At 42.0% G+C, this 21,897-nt stretch overlaps 1 protein-coding gene across 4 annotated transcripts in view; it reads left to right on the top strand.

Moving 5' to 3' along the window:
* The window catches only part of slit2 (slit homolog 2 (Drosophila)), a 94,996-nt gene that overhangs the window by 63,356 nt on the left and 9,743 nt on the right, over positions 1-21,897 (top strand). For 2 of the 4 annotated variants that reach the window (XM_067584633.1, XM_067584637.1), the window contains exons 13-30: positions 4,455-4,526; positions 4,812-4,955; positions 6,259-6,422; positions 6,755-6,778; positions 9,980-10,130; positions 10,245-10,319; positions 10,580-10,723; positions 10,965-11,108; positions 11,194-11,360; positions 11,493-11,625; positions 12,906-12,974; positions 13,347-13,418; positions 14,221-14,292; positions 14,418-14,489; positions 15,857-16,020; positions 17,372-17,496; positions 17,678-17,775; positions 20,491-20,630. In XM_067584633.1, the coding sequence (XP_067440734.1) occupies positions 4,455-4,526; positions 4,812-4,955; positions 6,259-6,422; positions 6,755-6,778; positions 9,980-10,130; positions 10,245-10,319; positions 10,580-10,723; positions 10,965-11,108; positions 11,194-11,360; positions 11,493-11,625; positions 12,906-12,974; positions 13,347-13,418; positions 14,221-14,292; positions 14,418-14,489; positions 15,857-16,020; positions 17,372-17,496; positions 17,678-17,775; positions 20,491-20,630 (2,030 nt within the window). The remainder of the gene's footprint in view (positions 1-4,454; positions 4,527-4,811; positions 4,956-6,258; positions 6,423-6,754; positions 6,779-9,979; positions 10,131-10,244; positions 10,320-10,579; positions 10,724-10,964; positions 11,109-11,193; positions 11,361-11,492; positions 11,626-12,905; positions 12,975-13,346; positions 13,419-14,220; positions 14,293-14,417; positions 14,490-15,856; positions 16,021-17,371; positions 17,497-17,677; positions 17,776-20,490; positions 20,631-21,897) is intronic. The other 2 variants (XM_067584634.1, XM_067584636.1) reach the window with 2 other exon arrangements.

Below are 21,897 nucleotides of genomic sequence, written 5' to 3'. Positions count from 1 at the left end.
TTGTGTGTCAGTGTTTGGTTAGAGAGGATGTAAATGAGCCATCGATTCTGTCTGTGCATGTGTCTGTATGTCTATATGTGTGTGTTTTGGGGGTGGGGGTGGGGGTTACAGAACAGTACGTGCTAATGTGTGTGTGAGACATAAATGAAGCGTCCACTCCCGCATCGTGTGTTTCCCAACCTCAGGTCTCTCAGGGACAGCCACTCAGCACAATGAAATAAAAGCCAATCTAAAACACATGTCTTTAGACTGCCTACATACACAGCTCAACTCAGCGTGGAGCATAGAGATGACTGATAACTCTGTATATGTGTGTGTGTGTGTGTGTGCGTCCAAGGTATTTGTTGAGCAAGGCAGTGGCAGTCTCAGCCTTGACCTGTTTTTGTATGTAATCTGATGTATTTTTAAAAATACATCAGATAACAGTGTACATTCCTCACACCATAGCTGCAGCCAGATTTATGGAGGGTTTTTATCATTGTGACATTTAGATGAAAAGTGTTATAACTAGTTATACTTTATGTCCTGGGCGCTGACATACAGCCAGGTGTTGGCATGAAGTCAGAGTTAGTGTTTTTACTGGTAGCATTTTAGAAAAGAGAAGCTTATCATTCTTCATTAAAGTCTTTCTCAATGTTTTTCTACGCATAATTCTGTGTTCAGAGCCAAAGTGCTAGCCCCTTAGTCTTATGCTGTGTTAACATAATGGATTAGAAGAACTGTGAAGCCTCCTGTTAAAAGGGACACAACATGTTTTTTGTGTTTTTCTGTCATTTATATACAGTTATGATTCCAAAGTCTATGTTCAACATGGTCAAAGTTCCAAAACATGAAGTGAACATACTTATGTAAAAATTCCGCCTTCAAGTCAAAAGACCAAGTTTCAGCCTGCTCTGATCGCTCCATTTGCAAAGTGTACCTCTACTTTCTCCTGGTGATGACGTCAGATCGTTCATGCATGCCCACAAACAGCTGTACATTCTGTCAAACATGTATTTGAAAAGCTTATATTGTGAGTGAGGAATGTTTTTATGACCTGACCACAACAAAAGGGACACCAGTGTTAGGCTTTAACAAAAAGAAGCTTATTTTTAACAAAGTAAATAGCTTAAAGTCTCAATTAAGGTTTAACAAGGTGTGAGGTGTGGATATCAGTATAATCAGTAGTGTGGGGTGTGCATGAGTGATGAAATGGTGCGTGTATGTTGTAAGGTGTGTAAAAGCAAAGCAAAAAGGAAACTAAAGCAACATAACCAGAAACAGGGTGCCTGTAGGGAGGAGCAGAGAGAGAGAGAGAGAGAGAGAGAGAGAGAGAGAGAGAGAGAGAGAGAGAGAGAGAGCTGCTGCAGCAGCAAAGAGTCAGTGAGGCAGAGAGAGCTGCCAGCTGCAGCCAGGCTTTATAAACCCGGGACAATGTGGGCCCTCAGGTGTTCCCAGTTGCACTAATGACCACCTGTGGAGACAGCCCAAGATGACAGCAGGGGTCATCACTTAAGTCAGGGTCCCAATGGGATCATCACAAAAACTGACTAACTAACAGTAACTAAAGCAAAACAAAACAAATTACGAAACAAACAAAAACAATTAATCAAAAGCCGACTGAGCTAACTAATCAACCCTGGTTGAAGTTTCAGCAGTAGCTGGAGGATCTGAGGCTTTAGCAGCTGGTGACAGATCCCATCCTGCAGAGCTAAGTGAGAGTCTTTTAGCCTACCACATGTGACAGGGACATCTGGAGCACTACCGTCCCCCTCACTGTCCAAACTCTCAACAGGAACCTCAGAATCTGAAAGCACAGGCACAATTACAAGTGTGGGAGTAACATTTACTTCCTGAGCTACAGAATCACTTGCATCACTAGGGCTAGACTGGCAACGCTCAGTTTGATGGTCATACAGTTTTTTCAAACTTGCCTGCGCACCTCCCAAATTCCTCCGTGCCACTTCACAATCAAACAGCTTGCCAACGACTGGACCTGGACAAAGCAGAGCAGGCTCAACAACCTGGCTCGGTTTCCCAGCAAGCTGGCATGTATGGCACATCTTGACATATTTGGAAACATCCTGCTTTAACCAAGGCTAAAAAGAAACAGCGCAGGACACGGTAATAAGTTTTCTTTACCCCCAAATGCCCATAACTACCATGTGCTATTTGCAACACCACATCCCGCAAGTTACTAGGCACAACAACCTGAAAACTCACTTCCCACTTTCTCACCAGCAAATCTTCCTGGATAAAGTACCCATGAGCAACGTCTCCTATTTTTTCAACCGGCAAAACCTCATCCCACAAATCAGACAGACATGAATCAGCCCTTTGGCTCTTCACCCATTCCTCCCTCAAAACAGCTGGAGGAAGATCAGGCAGTGAAACCACATGTTCTGCAACTCCACTACACCCCAAAAAAGGCAGGTCTGGATCAGACACGTCACAGCTCTGTGTGCCTGTCACAGCTCTTTCCCCCCTCCACAGTGCAGGCTGAGCAAACACCTAGATCAGGTGGGTCTGTAGCAGATACATTAGGGCTCAGTGCATGCGCCACGGTGCAGGCTGGAAAAACCCTTTGATCACTCCGACCACCCTCATCCAGCTCCCCAGACGTTAGTGGTTTGGGAATAATTACAGGAGACTGTGGCACATCGACCCACACAGCACTACCAGCCAGGTCGTTGCCCAAAATTATAACCACATCATCAAGTGGCAACGTGGGGCACACCCCAACAGGAACAATGCCCTGTACCAGCTCACAATCCAGCACAATATTATGGCGCGGCACAGGAATCAAGCCTAACTCCGTACCCTTCATCAGCACCAAATCCCCTGTTTCTGTAACAGGTGAAAAAGGTAGTGCGGATTCCATGAGTGTTTAGCGCCTGTGTCACACAACAACTTAATTGGTACACGCTCCTCTCTACCAACCAAGGACAGCATCAGTGATGAATGGCTCAAAACCATAACCAGTTTTGGGAACTAGGTACTACTAAGAATTCAAACCAGTACTCAAATCTCCACAAAACAGTCTCTGCTCCAGAACTGTAGTGTGCGATACACTTCAGAGACCAACTCGTATGCTTTTAATACAGCCAACTTCACCGTATCATAATCCAAACCATCCTCAGCACATATAGCCGAATATGCCTCCTGAGCTCTCCCAGTGAGGACACACTGAAGCATGACTACTCTGTCCAAATCTGGCCAATTTTTTGCATCTGCAGCACGTTGAAAAAGAATGAAAAAAGTATCAGGGTCACGCTCATTAAACTTTGGCACCAGACGCAAATTAACCACAACCACCCCCCACCCCCCACCCCCCCCCCCCCCCCCCCCCCCGGAGAAAACTTGCCCTCTCGGATTAACTGCAATTTGGACTGCTCTCCATTCTCCATTTCTCCATTTTTTTTTCCAACATCTCCAACTTAAGCTGCTTCTCCAACTGCCAAATTTTCTCTAAGCTGTTCCCAGTTGTGTTAATGACCACTTGTAGAGACAGACAGGTGAATCACACAGCAAACCCAAGATGACAGCAGGGGTCATCACAATGGAAAAAAGAAGCAAAATCTGACTACTACAATACGTTCACGTAGCCTCCTGAGCTGCCGGAAGCTGGCCAATCAGAATTGAGGGGGTTCATTGGGAGGGGGACATTAAAGAGACAAGAACTAAAATGGTCTGTTTCAGACAGAGGCTTAACTGAGGAGCTGCTTAAAGGACCAATATAAGTTAAATAAGGAGGTTTTTTTTAACTGTAAATCATGCAAAGATAATCCAATACAACCCCAGAATATAAATATAGACTTGGAAAAGTGCATGATATGTCCTCTTTAAAGACTGTTGTAGACTTGGGAGCGTTCAGTCCTTATTTAAAAATGGTTACCCATATTGTTAAGCTTGTAGTCACACCAGATAACATAGATTTGCTATTTTTATTGTGTTACATATTTGGAGTACACAGTACATATTTGGTTTGTTAACTAGTAAAAACAAAAACAATACGTTCCTCTTTTTAGTGACCTGATTAATTTTTTGTCATTGTTATTACTGGATTTTAATCAGATGTAACGACTGGCAATGGCAGTCATTTTGGCACTGGTTGGGACACCAAAGTAGTTCGCCAATTATCATAGCTGTCAGAAATTCTCAAATATCTCTCAACCATTTTCCCCACTCAGCTGCTTGTAATCACAGTCAGTACAATATAATATGAACCCAGCATTAGTCACTGGCATAATGTTAAAGACTCAAGGAGCAGCAGTTGTAGAGCAGTAACAGAAATAATAAATTAATCTTTGTTAAAAAGACAATGCACTCAAATTTTCCTATTCACTAAGACACATGACAAACCCTACTTTTACCAATAAATATGCTCTATATGCTGAATCTTAATATACTTAGTATTACTTCATAATTTTAGTCTGATTCATAACTTAATGATGTGTATTCTTTGTTTTCCACAGGGTTCTATATGGGAATAAAATCACTGAGATTTCCAAAGGACTGTTTGAGGGACTGTTTTCTCTGCAGCTATTGTGAGTAGATTCACACTCACAAACAAACAATCACACACACACACACACACACACACACACACATACACACACACCAAGTTGCAGCCAAGAGCTCACACCCTCATCTCATTGATATTCAGCTGAAAAGTGCTTAGCTAAAACATTGTCATCAGATTGGAGACTTCGTGATTGAAAGCCATCATCGCTGACCTGTAACATTTGAAACACTCATCGAAGAATGATAACAGGATAAGCCTTCATCCTCTTCATCTCTCTCCCCTTCACTCTGTCGCTTATTTCTTTCAGGTTACTGAATGCTAATAAGATAGCATGTCTGCGTGTGGATGCATTTCAGGACCTCCACAACCTCAATCTGCTCTCACTGTATGACAACAAGCTCCAGACCATCGCCAAGGGAACATTCTCATCACTAAGAGCCATACAAACACTGTACGTACACACACACATACACACACACATACACACACACACACACACACACACACACACACACACACAGATCGGTGTGAAACTTTGAGCAGTAGCTGGCAATGACGTAAATAGAAATCAATTATATTTTTGGAGTAGTAGCACTGTGGAAAATAACACCCTAAAACATTCATGCATTGGATTTTTGGGGCCCATTTGTTGTTTGCTGTTCCTACTTGTTATCAGACATTTCTCAGTTGTCTGAAAATCAGCAGTAAACACTGAGTTCTGTTATAACCTTAAAGACCCCTTCACTTAAAAATGTGTTTTGCTTATTGTTATTTCACTCGGGTTATCCACCTGCCTGTATTCTCTCTATAGAGTAGATTTATTACAATACTTGTGTATTCAAGGATGCAATTTTCTCTTAATGATGGCCCTTTACCTTTTAAAGACTCAATACAGTTTTTCATGAACACTATTGATTTTTGTCATAAAGAGTTCTCTCAGGCAGAAATGTGGGACACAATTCAGCAAATACAAAGGTGTGTAAACATGGTATTCTTTTTCCTCCCTCTCAAAACATTACAGCACCCACTTTATGTTAGCGGGAAAGCATGAGTCATGATGATATAAAGAAATAATGCATAACAGAGACAAAGAATTCCATAACATGGCTGACATATCCTCTGCTGAGGCTGTTATTTTATATATCAGCCCACCTCAGATTAAATTGATTAAATTGTTGTCCCTTTTTTAATGGATAACAATTAATGACTTTTATTTAATGGCTTACTGTGTAGTCAGCTTACCCTATGTTTTAATTTGCTTTAATCACTGAGTTAACTGATCTTGAAACATAACACGTAATATCGCTATGGTTACCTGCTGCTTAATATGCCCTGGCAGTGGTTGAAATCATTTGCCATTTATTATAGTGTGCTACTGTTACTGTGTGAAATCTGTGCACTGTATAGTGACCTTAAAAAATCCCACAATTAAATGAAAAAATGGCATACACACTTTCTACTAACAATCCCACAATGCAATGCATCTCATCTTAAGGATGTAAAATTTTATTATAGTTGTGTGACACCACACCTGATAATTTGTAAGTGTATGAAATCTCAATTCACTGCTCACCAATTACAATTAAGAACTTTCTGTGGTTATATTCACTCTCAGCGCAGCTTTATATCGCTCCAACAGCTCACTTGTGTGTTGTTTTTTTTGTGTGTTCCATGTGTCCATGTTTGTGTGTGTGTATGTGTGTGTGTGTGTGTGTGTGTGTGTGTGTGTGTGTGTGTGTGTGTGTGTGTGTTAGTCACTTAGCCCAAAACCCGTTTATCTGTGACTGCCACCTGAAGTGGCTGGCAGACTACCTGCAGGACAATCCCATCGAGACGAGCGGCGCCCGCTGCACCAGCCCTCGACGGCTCGCCAATAAACGAATCGGACAAATCAAGAGCAAGAAGTTCCGCTGCTCAGGTACAAACACACACAGACTAATACACACACATACACACACACACACACACACACACACACACACACCATTGTAGACATCCATCCACACTGATCATTCAAACACACGCACACAAATTATTAAACATAATATCCAAACTGTCCTCTCCTGTCTTCTCATTCTGTGTCTTCCTGCTGGGTTTTTCCATCAGACTCTCTTTACTAACCTCAGCTCCCTGTTATCAGCATTTTTATCATTTGGCCACACAAACACACACACAGACAGGGAGTTTTTTCTTCTAGCATTTTGTTCTTTTTGTTGTTTTTTACTCTCTCTATCTCTGTCTCTCCATTAGCTAGAGAACAGTATTTCATCCCAGGTATTGTACATCGAGCATGTGTTTGTGTGTGTGCGTGTGTGTGTGTGTAAGACACAGTTTGGTCCATCACAGTGGTTGCTGCACACTCAAACACTCTTGACACTTGCAGTGACTTGCTTTACTCACACCTTCTGAATGCCAAGATATTTTCTTTTAATGGTCTAACGTACATCATAATGCATCACGTCTAACCAGGCACCAGATAATCACACTCTTGTCCTTGCACTGGGTTTCCACTGGTACCTGTAACCTTGACAATAAAGGGAGAGAAACAATTGGATTAATAAGCTTGGGTGGCCGGGCACCGCGTGTGAGATTTAGTATAAATGAAAGTATATTGGTACAGCGATCACAGAGACTACATTTAATACTAGTCCTCCTCGCTTCTTAGCACATCTAATGATAGCTAATGTATGAGCGTGTGTCCGCGAGCATCTGTGTCTGTTTCGCCCACTGCAGAACATCAAAAGGTCATACAGTTACCATGCTCAGAGGGGTGCTGGGAAATATGTAAATCAGACATGCATATGAGATCAGTAGCAGGGCTAAAGGCGGTCATTACCACAGCAGCACACAGAGGAGGCATGGTGTGTGTTGGATGAGAGAGTGTGTATGTGTCTGTGAGTGTGTGTGTGAGAGAGAGAGAGAGCGTGTGTGTGTGTGTGCTCACTGCAGTCATTAACTCTGAAGCTCACCGGGGGGACAGAGGTTTCAAAGCCCAGATACCACATACGGGGCAACGCTGAATAATTTAAGAACATTTGCAGTTTAAAAGTTGAATAAACATGTTTTATTCTGTGGTACAACCTTGGAATTGTGCCTTAGATCAATACATCTAAAATCCCCCAGTTTAATTTGCATCATGTCCCCTATTTCACAGTGCATTATTTTGGATCCTATCACATATTTCTGTTTGAACAAAAAGTCATGATTCTGAGCTCTGGGCGTTTTAATTCCAGTTTTATCCCTCCAACTATTTCTTGTTGTGAAGACTGAACCTGCTGAAGTGATTGATGTCAAAGTATGCACAAAGCTAAATAACGTACCTGCACTTGTGAGTGTTTAGAGCGGGCAAAATTTTATTGTCCATTGGCAAAGCGTTTTTATCTGGTGTGCTTTTTGACATCTCAGGATTTCCCCAAAAACACATTTAAATTAGTGGAGCTTCAAGCAAATGAGGCCGGGATGTGTGTTGGATGAAAAGCGCCCACCAAATGCCATGATATGCCAGCACGATTCTCACTATTCACGAATCATTACCCCTTTAAATGAATCACTGCCTGGGGACTGAACACGAAAAAATTGCAGCATTTTTTCTCGGTTTTTCATCAGCTTTTTCCCTCCTGTTCAAATAAACGAGTGAAATCCCTTCTTCTTTTTCCTACTGCCTCTCTCACACACTCAGGAGTACACCATGTCGGCTGTAAGTAACACACACACACACACACACACTCGATTTTTGCGTCAACTCCAAATCCCTCACCTCTCGTCCCTGAGCCGACTTCTGACCTTTGACCTCTACCACTGTGACCTTTGACCCCCCTCTGTGCCTCCTCTTGTCTGTTTGCAAACAACAACAATGAGATGAAATTTACACTTTATCATGCAATGGTTCATCTATTTTTTTGTATGTGTGTGTCTCTGTGTGTTTGCGTGTATGTGTGTGTGTGTGTGTGTGTGTGTGTGTGTGTGTGCGCGCTTGTGTTCCTAGAAGTCAGGGCTTCTCTTGCCTTCAGTGCTGCTGTAACTCTCCTCCCACTCCTCTGTAACTGCTGCTCTGTTCCTGCACTCGTATGTTACGTCTGAATTTAGATGTCTTTAGATGTTCCAGTCTCTCCTTCTCTTCCCTGCTTTTTACTGTACTTTCCCCCCATCTGATTGTTACCTCTTCTCCTCCTCCTTATTATCGCTGCCCCTCTCTCTTCATTCCAAGTGATACATTTCCTCAAGCCAGCTGGCTCTGTCTTCCTCCTGCCTCTCATCCCTCAGTTTTCCATTTTCTTCCTTGGATTCTTCCTCTCCTCTCCTCTTCTTCGTATTCCTCTCCTCTCCTTCACATCTTCTCCCTTCCCCTCCTTCAAATCCTCCCCCACTCCCCTCTTCTCTTTTCTTATCCTCTTTCTTATACTCTCCTTCACACCCTCTGCTATTCCTCTAATTCTCATCCTCTCCCCTCCCCTTCTCTCTTCTTCATCCTTTCCTCTCGTCTCCTCTTCTTTCCTTTCCTACTCCTCTCCTATGGCCTCCTTCCCTCTTCTCCTCTCGACTCATCTCTTTCTTACTCCTCTCCTTTGCATCCTCTCCTTCAAATCTTCACCTACTCCTCTCTTCTCCTTCTTAGTCCTCTTCACTCATTTATCCTCTCTCATCTTCTAATTCTCATCCTCTCCCCTTCTTTCTTCCTCATTTTCTCCTCTCCCCTCCTCTCCTCCTCCTCTTCTCCCTCTGTCCTTCCCATCCCTGTGTTCCAGCGGAGGAGCAGTCAGTCAGCAGGTTGTTCCTTTGTGCTTGATCTAACCATGTGGCTGCCAGGTTCCTAAAGTGGAACATGGTTCTGTCAAGCACCATGGAACGGCCCTGCAAAACCCTACAGCATGGCCAAGACGCAAGAGACAGCAATCTCCTGCCACCCCCCCGCAACCTGTGTGTGTGCTTGTCTGTGCGTGAGAGAGTGTGTGCGCGCCTTTGTGCCTTTAAAGTATGATAGATGACTGCCTGGGTGTATGTAAGCATTTTTCTGCTATGATCTAATTTTTGATGCTGTTCTGTTTGTGCTGTGGATTCTAATACTAACAGTTGCTTTGTAGTTTGACAGGACTGAAAAACTTCTGTATGGTTTTTCCTGAAATTGTGTGTGCGTGCTTGTATACATGTCTTGATTTTGACAGTCTGTGTGTCTTGTGAACTTGGCTCTTTAAGGCCGTGATACAAACGCAGCATTTTGATGTAATGCCCGCAGGGACTGTTGTATTTAATCATAACTAGCGATGTTTCTTGAACATGTTTGGTTCATTTTGACAATTCCCGCTCCAAACACAAAGCAACACAGCCCCTCTGCAATTTCTCAAAATTCTTCCATTGTATCATGACCCTCACTTGGGCCATCCACATTTCTGTTGGAAGAGGTACCAGTAAACGCTGGGGTTCGACTCTTGTGTGGTGAGAGCATTCAGTGACGTTAGTGGTTGTGATTGCGGCCAGGTACTGAAGATTACCGCAGTAAGCTGGGAGGGGACTGCTTCGGTGACTTGGCCTGCCCTGAAAAGTGCCGCTGTGAGGGCACCACAGTCGACTGCTCCAACCAGAAACTCACCAAAATACCTGATCACATCCCTCAGTACACCGCTGAACTGTGAGTCACGCCGCATTTGTCTTCTACAAAGTGTATCTGTGTGTGGTCCTCCTGCACACAACACTGTTGTTTTCTCTCTTTGTCTCTTCATCTCTTCTCTTTCTCTCTTCTTAGGCGTCTGAACAACAATGAATTCACTGTGCTCGAGGCGACAGGGATCTTCAAAAAGTTGCCTCAGCTGAGGAAGATGTGAGTCAGACATACTGAAAATGTAACTGGAGCAAAGCGTCACATGTAGTTATCAAGAAGTCATACTCAGGTCACAGAGAGAAAACAGTGATTGTTGACATGTTAACAGAGAGGTACATTTGAAGATACTAAAATGAAACACGTGTGTTTTTCTCTCTATCTCTGCCTTTGCCCTCCTCTTGCTCCCTCTTTTTTTTCACTTTTTCTGCTGTCTTCTTACCTTTCTTACCTATACACCCCCCACCTCCACCCTCCTCCAGTAACCTGAGTAATAACCGTATCACTGACATAGAGGAGGGGACGTTTGAAGGAGCCTCAGGGGTCAATGAGCTGATTTTGACCTCCAACAGACTGGAAAACATACACCACCGCATGCTGAAGGGACTCAGTGGCCTCCGCACACTGTGGGTACACACACACACACACACACACCTAAATACATATGCAAACACATTATCATATCAAGTATGCATGAAATATTCAAATGTGCTCTCACATACTGTGGTAATGTCCGCACAAACATTAAAACATGCCAGCATGCATAATTCTCAGGTATATATTATCATAAATATGTATTTTCTTGTATTTTTTCTGTAGAATACAAGGTATTCATTTGTCTCTGTGTTTGCATGTGTGTGTGAGTAGTATGCTGAGGAGTAACCGTATCAGCTGTGTGAGTAACAGCAGCTTTGTGGGTTTGAGCTCGGTGCGTCTCCTGTCACTCTACGACAACCAGATCACCTCCATGAACCCCGGAGCCTTTGACACACTGCACTCCCTGTCCACACTGTGAGTACAAACCATAGCACACACTCATATAAAAGTACAAACACACAAAAAAATCATTCAGCACTCAGGACTCCTTCTCCTCCAGCAACCTTCTGGCCAATCCCTTCAACTGCAACTGTCACCTGGCTTGGCTCGGTGACTGGCTGAGAAGGAAACGCATCGTCACGGGTAACCCTCGCTGCCAGAATCCTTACTTCCTAAAAGAGATCCCCATCCAGGATGTAGCCGTCCAGGACTTCGCCTGTGAAGATGGTGAGATGTAGCGAATAATAAAAGCTTTGCACATGATGCTCCGCGACATTTGTATATTTTCTTCATTATGACTTTTTCTATCATCCTTTCCTCTCATCTCTACCCCTCCATCTATCCATCTATCCCGATCAGGTAACGATGAGAACAGCTGCTCTCCAGTGCTGAGGTGTCCTGCAGAGTGTTCTTGTCTGGACACTGTGGTGCGCTGCAGCAACAAGGGCCTCACCACACTGCCCAAAGGCCTGCCCAAAGAGACCACTGAACTGTGAGTTAAAGACCAACACACCTTTTACTTTATTATAGCAGGTTCTACCATTGCAGAGGAACCCCCTTTTATACAGTGTGGCTGCATCACTGTACCTCAGACAAGACATTTAAATTTATGTAGACGATGCAGTGCTGTATAATTGAAGGGCAGGCATTTTCTTTCATTGTCACTTGACCATCTCAAAAAACAGATTTGTATCCATTTCACTGTAACAAATGCAACAAATGCATCCTGTGAATACACACAAACAGAGAGCCGAAGCTGCTTCTGCTCAGCTAACATGCTGCTTTTGCTACACACCCCATGTAGACAGACAAGATACAAAGGCAGCTTTTCAAATCACACAACTCTACAGCTGTCTTTATGTTGTGAACTATTGGAATGATCAATAGATTTGTTTTTTCAAGTTTCACTTTGGGTATGTAGAGCTGAAACATGCAAGGGAATTGAGCCAAGACTATTTTTGTCCACTGAATTTCTGACATTAATCAACCTGATGAAGACGGTTAGTCCACCCGCTGTCTTGTCAGCACCTCACAGGCTGTGCTGCTGACAGGACAGCTGGGTCTGAACACAGTGAAGTCATAACAGAGGTCGGAGTCACCCTCTGACCTCTGTTTAGCCTCAGAAAAAGTTCAGATGGTGCTCAGAGAACTTAATACATTTGAATCAATCTTCACTTGCAAACTGGAGCTGCTTACTGGTCAGAGTACATGTGAAGAAAGACACGAAGATACAGGTACACACTGTGTTGGATCACAGTTACTCTAGAAATTCATCTCAACACACACAGACACACACAATCCCTGATGATCAGAAAATTATAGCCCTAAATTAAACATCAGACAGCAGGCGTGGTGGTATTTTCTATCATTTCACTATTTCTTCTGTGGGGAACGTGCTTTTTCCAATAATAACAAAGACTTAATACGCTGGATTAATAGCACATTGTCACACAGTGAAGGAGATAGGATCTCATTTGTGTATGTGTGTGTGTGTAAGAGAGAGAGAGAGGGGGTGACTACACTATATTAGGATGCCTGTGGGAATATTAAACTCCAGTGTTTATTATGGCTCATGCAGTAATGACTGCTCACACTGGTGGATATGAGGAATTTCCCACATGGTTAAATAACTTCATTTTCTCCCTTCTCATATTCTCTCTCTCTCTCTCTCTCTCTCTCCCAATCCTCCCTCCATATTTGTCTTTTCTCCCTTCACTTTTGTTTTCAAACCACCTCACACTATTCCCATGTCTGTCTCTGTCTGTATCTCAGGTATCTGGATGGTAACCACTTCACTCAGGTTCCTGTGGAGCTCTCCAATTACAAACACTTAACACTAATGTAAGTCTCAACCACGTGACCTCAGCGGACACACATTACACACACACTCTCAGACATTAATTCACAAATCCCACAGTGGTTGAAAAGCGCACTTGAACACACAGAAACACACTCCTAATCAGGATCGTGACTTGGCCTGTGTTCCCTGCTCTCTGCTTTTAAAGACCAAAACTAACTGTCAGAGCTCTGCATTATATCATGTTGGATTTACAGCTGTGGCCTTGTCTGGCCCTGATGTGGGCATGAATAAAGTAAAGAAGAGCGTTATGTACTGCATATAGTCTGTGTGTATGTTTGCATATTAGTTAATGCATGTGTTGACAGTGTTGCCTGCGTGTGTGTTTTATGTATCTGTTATTGTTTCCTTTTCAGTGATTTGAGTAACAACCAGATCAGCACGTTGTCCAACCACAGCCTCAGTAATATGTCTGAGCTGCTTACCCTGTGAGTCTGGCTTTACATCAGTCTCTTTGCAATGTGTGTGTGTGTGTGTGTGTGTGTGTGCGTGCGTGTGTGTGTGTACGTGCAGGTCAGGCTCAGGGAGACAAAATGAAAGCAGAATTTAAGAGGGAGTTCAGTTTTTGTTGCATTCTGTTCACATACTTTTTGTTGAATACTGTCCCATGTGGGCCACCATAGGTAACCCATTGGAACCTGTGAATTAATATTTTTTTTGTTTTGTCTTTTCACCGCAATGTTAGTAAAAAAAAAAAGAAAAAAAAGTGTTTTTATCACAAAGCAACTGAGTATGCAGCCAGAAGCAGTTAAAAATATTCTTACCTCACCACCAGAAGAACAAGAAAATGCTGACCTTCCACGAACCACAGCAAAACAAAAATAATAAGGATAATAAACAAAGCAGCATCATTAAAAAACTTAGCAGTCTACTTTAATAAGATGTGCTACAAGTTTGTAGCAGAGCTAAAGACAAGTGTGTTTCACTAAAGTCATTGTTAAAGAACAGGACCAAACTTCACATAAAAATCTGATCAACAGGGCAAAGAAATGCCTGTTTGTGTTTGTGCTTGTATGAAACGTATGTGTCTATTTCCAACTGGATGGATGTGTTTGTGCCAACAAGTGTGTTACAGTAAATTGCGTGTCTGTCTTTGCGCGACCGCTTTGCTCAGTGGAATGAAGTCATAAACAGGATTGTGCTTTGAAATGCTTTGCTGCACTTGAAGATATCTTAAAAAAATGTCTCTGCATTTGTCTCCATGCCAACATGTTTATTCTGTGTGTAAAGAATCCTGAGCTACAACCGCTTGCGATGCATACCAGTGAGGGCGTTCGATGGACTTAAGTCTCTCCGTTTGCTGTGAGTATCTGTGCCGACACGCGCACAGTTGTGGATAACTCCGAAACATAGTTGAGTCAGACTGATGCTAAAGTACAGACCCAGACTTTTAACATCCAGCCTCTTGCACTTCTATTCTTTCTTAGATCTCTCCATGGTAACGACATATCAGTGATACCAGAAGGAGCCTTCAAAGACTTGTCATCGCTGTCCCACCTGTGAGCAACATAAACAAACACACACACACACACACACACACACACACAAACACACATCACTGTTCAAGTCTTTCTCTCTGATTGAGGTGTCTGCCTTTTCACCTCATACAATTGCAAAATAAGGCAAACACATTATCATGACAAAGGAGCCATTTCTCATCGTCTGAGGGGAAAATTGACTGCCAAACGTAGCCGAGCAACAAGCCCATTTCTACAGCCAGCCTCTGTCTCCTGCTCGTCCTTGATAAACTTTGATTTAGAGCAGTTGAGGGTTTAAACCTGCACTCTAAATGTGCTTGACATTTTTCTGTAGCACTGCCAGTAGATTCTTCTTCTCAGCAATACTTTACTGTATTATTCTCTGTAACTATGACAACAATTTTTTTATAGTTACTCTCTGTGGTCGAATCTGATGAATTGATTTAGACACTTAGAAACTCAAGATGTTTTGAATCATTGACTCAATTGTCAGGCAGTCAAGATATGATACAAACAAATGTAGAGAACTGAGGTGACAAGGGACTGACTAACTGACAAGAGAACTATTACTTTAAAGTCAAAGATGGGCTCTCTCTCTTTAATTCACTAATGTCTCTTGAGCAGGTTATCTCATGACTAAAGCAGTCTGTTGAGAGAGAGAGAGAGAGAGAGAGAGAGAGAGAGAGAGAGAGAGAGAGAGAGAGAGAGAGAGAGAGAGAGAGATCACAGAGGGTAAACAGGGTACACACAGGTGAAAAGGATGAAAATGTGAGTTAGTGTGGTGACTGGTTGTGGTGATACCTACCCACTTGCTGGGGAGGAATGCCAGTGGGGCAATCAGTAGGATCAGCACCATGGATAGCGCTTGTGACAGATTGTTGCTTTTTCCAATTAGATCTCACTGCAGACCACAGAAATAAAGCCAAATATTATCTCTACTCCATACAGAACTGCAAGCCTGTGAAGGGCTGCAACTTTGTCTTGGCCCACTAGTAGGAAAATACATTTTTTGTCATGTACACTAGAAACATACAGCACTGTTTTTGATGAAGAAGAAGCAACACCATTTCTAGTAAGTGTTGAACATCTGAGAAACACTAGCACCAATACAGCCCCTGGCATGAGATAGACACCCCCAAACATCTCCACCTCAGTGTCAGGTGTTTATAGTAGTGATAGAACAAGTTACAACATTTCATTTGACAGTGATACCCAGTACAGTCTGTGAGTGTTTGAACAGTGACACATTATGTATTGTTTTGGTTCTGTACTCCAGTACATTGGATCTAAAATAAAACAATGACTCAGAGGTTACAGTGTTGACTTTCCCTGTGTATCATGTTCATATGACTGAGCATTTCTCCCTTTTCTCTCTTGCCGGCTGATAGGGCTCTGGGTGCCAACCCACTGTATTGCGACTGCCACATGCAGTGGCTGTCAGACTGGGTGAAGAGTGGCTACAAGGAGCCTGGCATTGCCCGCTGTGCCGGGCCCGGTGACATGACCGACAAACTACTGCTCACTACGCCTTCCAAGAAGTTCACCTGCACAGGTAAACACACACTGTCACTCACACACAGTACTGAAACTTCTACAGAAACACATGCACATGCTAGCAGATCTATATAATGTATATAGAGACACACTTGCATGTAGAATGTAAATATACTGTAAAATCACTTTATCAGTTGTCCAAAATCAAAAGCATGCACATAGAACATCCTCTGCAGACAAGCAGACAATTACTATGTTGTGCAACGTATACAAACGTATACACACTTCATGAGGACTCCTAGAGGAGACCACAAGTTGCCATTTACAAATTGTCACTGTCCAGCGACAACCATGTATGCTAGTGAACATTTCATCAAAATAGAAAAAACGCTGTTTCAACAGTTGGGGCTCAATTTTTATATACTTCATTGAGTTTTAAAGGGTTTTGTTAGCATAAGAAATGGGATAAAAGTTTATCTGAAAACCTAAAAACCATCACATATGAAGATACATGGTTTTCACTGGACAGCAACAAAATGTTTTTTTAAATTTATATGAACTCCACAATTTTGCTTGTGAGCATGATTTTGGCTGTAATTCGTCATATTGCAAAATGCTACTGACTGTTAACCCTAACCCTTAACCCTACTGAATCAAGTTAACTATGAACACATGACTGAAACCTATTTTTAACCTAATCTAACTGACGCACTGTAGAAGTCCCGGGGCCTTGTGGTTTTCTGGTGCCAGGTAAAGTAGCCAATCACATCTCAGTACTTCCTCCTCGGTCTCACCTTCCTCAGCCCCTCCAGACAGTCCCAGCCCAGTTTTCCTGGTTCATCCTTTGATCCCTGACCAGAATGAATCGCTCTTCTTCCCTTTCAGCCCTCATGTTCTGACCAGTATTGTTTGTCCCGACTGTTAAAAATTGATGTTCTGTCATGAAAGTTGGGGACTTTTTTGTATGTCTTCTGTACATGTCATGGCCCTGCAAAGAAAATCTTCCATCTTTTTTACATATTCTTACAAACCAGTTTTATATTTGTGCACATGAATTATGTTTCAGTCTCCTCTAAACTCTTCACTAGTTTCTACAGTAAGTCCTTACTTTATACTTACTTTTTCAGTTATACAGAATTTTTACTCACAAAGATGAGATTTCATGATTACTTTATTTTTAGATTCACATGAAATGTCCAAAATACATGGCAGTCATTGGGACAAACCACCATCCTTATGTGCCACACTGATGATGCAAGTTTTATGCAGGTCCCTAACAATGTACAGCTGTCTGAGTGTATGTATTATGACTTGTCTTACTTCCTGTAGCCTACAACGTCATATAAAGCTAATCATCTCTCTGCTGTGTATGTTTTTTGTGTGCGGGTTGGTGTGTTTCCATCACACAGGCCCAGTGGATATGAGTATCCAGGCCAAGTGTGAGCCCTGCCTGTCCAACCCCTGCAAGAACGACGGCACATGCTCCAATGACCCTGTGCACTACTACCGCTGCACCTGCCCCTATGGATTTAAGGTACACATACACACACACACACACACACACAGACCTGACTCCTACAGTCTGTAAACCAACAGATGAATACTTTTGCAAAGGTTTGATATGCTTTTGATTGAAAGAGTGATCAAATGCTTACATCAAAGACAATGCATGCAAATACGCAATTACATGTGTATGTGTGTGTTTGTGCATGTAGGGCCAAAACTGTGAGGAGCCCATCCACGCCTGTATCAGCAACCCCTGCCAAAATGGAGGAACATGTCACCTGAAAGAAGGGGAGGGGAGCAACTTTTGGTGAGAGTCTTACAGTAGTTAGACAGTCAGTTAGTTTGGCTATTATCCCATAAGTTAAAGTTAACACAAGAAACTTTTAACTGGTTATGAAACAGTCTCGTGATGCCTCTGATGCCTCTATATTACCTACATAAGCAAACAAGACCATCAGCGAGAAGATTGGCTATTTCGGATTCCCTGCAAAATCAGACAAAACGATTTACGGCACGCAGACCAGAAGAGCCTATGTTTACATTACATGTAGCATTATAGCATGAGGGAGTACAAAGATGAGGGGAGGACATTTCTCTTCATTTGATAACGTTAAAAGTAAAGTGAGACTTGTTGTCGGATTCCTGAGTCATTTTAAAAAAGACACGAACAAGAAAAAGAGAAAGAGAGAGAGACAGAGAGAGAGGGAGCAGCAGTGGTCGAGCAAGCTAGAGAGTGAATGAAGACAGCGAGCGGTAGTGTAGTGAGAACAAGAATCTGAGAAATAAAATGTTATTTTCTGATTGTTTCACAGCAGTTACCTTCTAAAGCACAAATAAACATGTCCACACCGCCGCACCCTGCAGGAACGTGCTGCATCACCGGATTTGGTGTGAATGCAGCCTTACATTTAGCCTAGGTGTATGAATGGTACTAAAATCAACCTTGGTCCATCATCATCATACTACAATTATTAATCTTACATAGATACAAATAGATACATTACCTCATCGCTTTGCATCCTGCAAACAGCTGTGTTTAAAAAAGAAAAATAGTATTTAAAATAAGTTGTGTCTTTCTTTCACTTGCTTCCAAAACAAATGCACATGCTAGCCAAGATCTTTAGGACACGAGGCAGTGGTGCTCATGTGAAATGCGGTCTTCATTCTGGGAAAATACTACCGTGTTTTTCCACAGGGGTCACTAAAATCAACACAAAATGAAAGTTCCTTGTAGTAACTTTAAAGAGGATTTCCAGCAATTTTTACACATGATTATAGTTAACTTGTCATGATGAATACTACTCAACCTGTAAAAAAAAAAAAAAAAACTTGTATAATGACTATGTGGCTCTTTCCAAAGTATGAAAAATAACCCTGATGATGTCAGTAGGTTTATCTCAGATTGGGCAAGAGACTTCAGTTTTTAACCTGAGGCCTGGGTTACAAACTTGGGCGTGGAGTTTGAAAGACTAAAGTCTAATGAAAGATGTCATTGCATTATATTATGGGAACTGTTTTTGGAGGTAGACCCATACTAGTGACTCAGTATATCAGTTTTGACCTCTCTTAACCTTTCTCTCACCTTTTTTAAATCCCTTTTGTGATTCACCCAACTTACAGCATTGGACATGTAATGCTAAATTTCTGGACTGCCCCTTTAACATTTGAATTTTAATTGCCAGTGGCTCTCTAAACTTTTCTCTGCCACAGCGTGTTTTTGATACTAAAACTAAGGGGCTCTGAAGTCAGAAATGTTCCAATTCTACACATAATGGCTTTAAACAAATATAAAATTCTGTGGAGGTGAAGACAAAAGTCTAAACACACAAAATATCTGTTTTGTCCACAGATTGCAAAAATGTGTGTGCGCACAACTTTACTGTAGGCTAAAAAGGTTAAAATAGAGTTCTACAGAAGTAGCTCTACAAGATGGTAAAGGAAAAAACTATTTAGTTATATCATCATTTCTGTGGTTGCAGCATCCTCAGGTCTTGGCAATGAATTTTGTGAATAAATTTAAATAGTAAATAAAAACACCCAGGTCATATTAAAACTGAAGTATTCCTTTATGTTTACCTTAAAATAAACATGAGCACATACCTACAGGGTCTGTTCAAACACACAGAGATGTGGTGAATTATGCAAAACAGCGAATATCAAACCTCAACTATCAATAAACCAGTGAAGCAGTGATTATTGAGAACTGCAGCAGACATAGCAGCATGTGATCTTTGGACCCTCGGCAGATAATTCCATCAATGATACTTCACCGCTAATGACAGGTGGGAATGACTTTACAGGAGGTAAATGGCTCAGGAGACTGGCTCTGTCCTCCGTCTGTCTCTGAGCCGGACAGCCCCGCTGTGAGAATCGCCTTCTCTTCATTAGGCTGTTTAGTATTAACAGGAGGGGAGCTAACGCCTGTCTGCATGCTCCAAGCTCATTTCAACCACCCACACAGACAATTACACCAGCCCAAGATCACAGCTCCTCCTGTTCCTCTCCTTCTGTCTCTTCCCTTGCCCTCTGTCTTTCTCTTCTGTTACTTTTTCACTTCAATCTCTGTCTCTGTGTGTCTGTATTTTCATCTCTGTATGCGTTTTTTTTCCTCCTCTGGCGGAGGGGGTGGAATATTCATCGTGAAGAGCTGTCATTGACTATATAATGAAATATTAATCCAACAGAGTGTGTGCCGCATAAGAGCTCTTTATTAGACCTATAATATACCACTCTGAATGTGGTGTCTGTGTGTGTGTGTGTGTGCGTATGTGTGTACACAGTAATAAACCTGAGTAGTAGTTACAGAGTTGAGGCACGCTCACGTTAACAGAATAATGACTCTACTGGGAATATGTAGATGGAGCTGACTCTGCTGTTAGGAGCTACATGTGTGTGTGTGTGTGTGTGTGTGTGTGTGTGTGTGTGTGTCTTTATCATCTAGAGCTCCCAAAGATTTCTGTTTGCAAAGTTCTACATGTGTTTATCTTTTGATACCTGCTTAAATGCACCTGTGTGATCTCAGGTGTGTGTGTCCAGAGGGCTTCGAAGGCGACGCGTGCGAGATCAACATCGACGACTGTGAAGATAACGACTGTGAGAACAACTCCACCTGTGTCGATGGAATCAACAACTACACATGCATGTGCTCACCAGAATACACAGGTAACACATGATTAACATTGTGTCCACTGAAACGTACACAAACAGACAAGGAAGGCCTTTTTTTTAACAGTAATAAACTGTTAAATCATGATTTTTTCTAACTAACACTGGTCTGCTGCTACTTGTTTGTCTGCTTTTGCAATGTGCTAATCATCTCTGACTGCTAACCTTTGTGGCCGTGTTCTCTCTCTGTCTTTCTATGTCTTCGCTGTCCTGTGTGTTTTTTTTTTCCTGTCTCGCTCTGCTTTCTATCATCTGTCGTCTTGTTTTTTTTTTTTGTGGTTGCAGCTGCTACCAATGAGGTGGAGAGAGGTTAGTCTGTTCTTGTCTCTGTCCCTCTCTCCTTCCTTCCTTCCTTCCATCCTTCTCCTTCCTTCCCTCATTTCCCTGTGATTTATCCACTCTCCCCAGAAATATGATATTCAGCACCACATACTGTATGCAGTCATGCTCCATGTTAGCAGTGCATGTCCTTGATGTTCAGACCGCTGAGTTCGTAATTCATCCTCTCGGATGTCTGTGGTTGTTCTGCTTGCTGCTTTATGCATACATGTTATTACCACCCTAAAGTCGAAGTCAACTGTGTCTCAATATTTCAGGTGAAGATTTTGACATTAAAGGATAAGATTGTACTCAGCCCCAAGTGCTATGGAAGATTTAAAATGCTTTAATGAAAACAAATCAAACAAAGAAATAAAGTGAAATACAATACACATTATTTGCATGTGGCATGGAAATTATTGCCCTTTCACATATGTTTTTCATTTAATCTTGGCACAGTAAATGCATACATAAAAAAGCTAATTCAAATAACAATACATATTGTATTTCACCTTATTTCTTTATTTGATTAGTTTTTATTTACACATTTTAAATCTTCCATAAAGTTCATTGATTTCTGCTGAAGATGTTAATCTTTAAAAAACAGGTCATGAATATATAGTTTCATTTTTGAAAAGGGTAAAGTCATTTCCTTAATCAGCTGGGCATTGCAGTTTTAAGAAACTCAAACAGGAGTAAATTGTGTATTTTTTGGACACTGTGCGCTAGTGAGTATTTATGACAGCAGGATGGTGTATGTTGGATTGAGTGAAATAAACTACAGTGCTCATGTTCGTTGCATTGAAAGAACATGTCACTCACTGCAATGGTGTTTTTGGACAACAATAGATGAATAAATATTAGTAATAATTATCAACGAGACAACGTGTGCAGTCATCCGTAGCTGCTGCCTGATACCTAATAATGTAGCTTACAGTGTGTCACT

The sequence above is a fragment of the Thunnus thynnus genome, chromosome 3, assembly GCF_963924715.1.
Source record: "Thunnus thynnus chromosome 3, fThuThy2.1, whole genome shotgun sequence".
NCBI classification, from domain to species: Eukaryota; Metazoa; Chordata; class Actinopteri; order Scombriformes; family Scombridae; genus Thunnus; species Thunnus thynnus.
The sequence above is the reverse complement of the archived record's forward strand: the minus strand, read 5'-3'. Positions and strand labels throughout refer to the sequence as shown.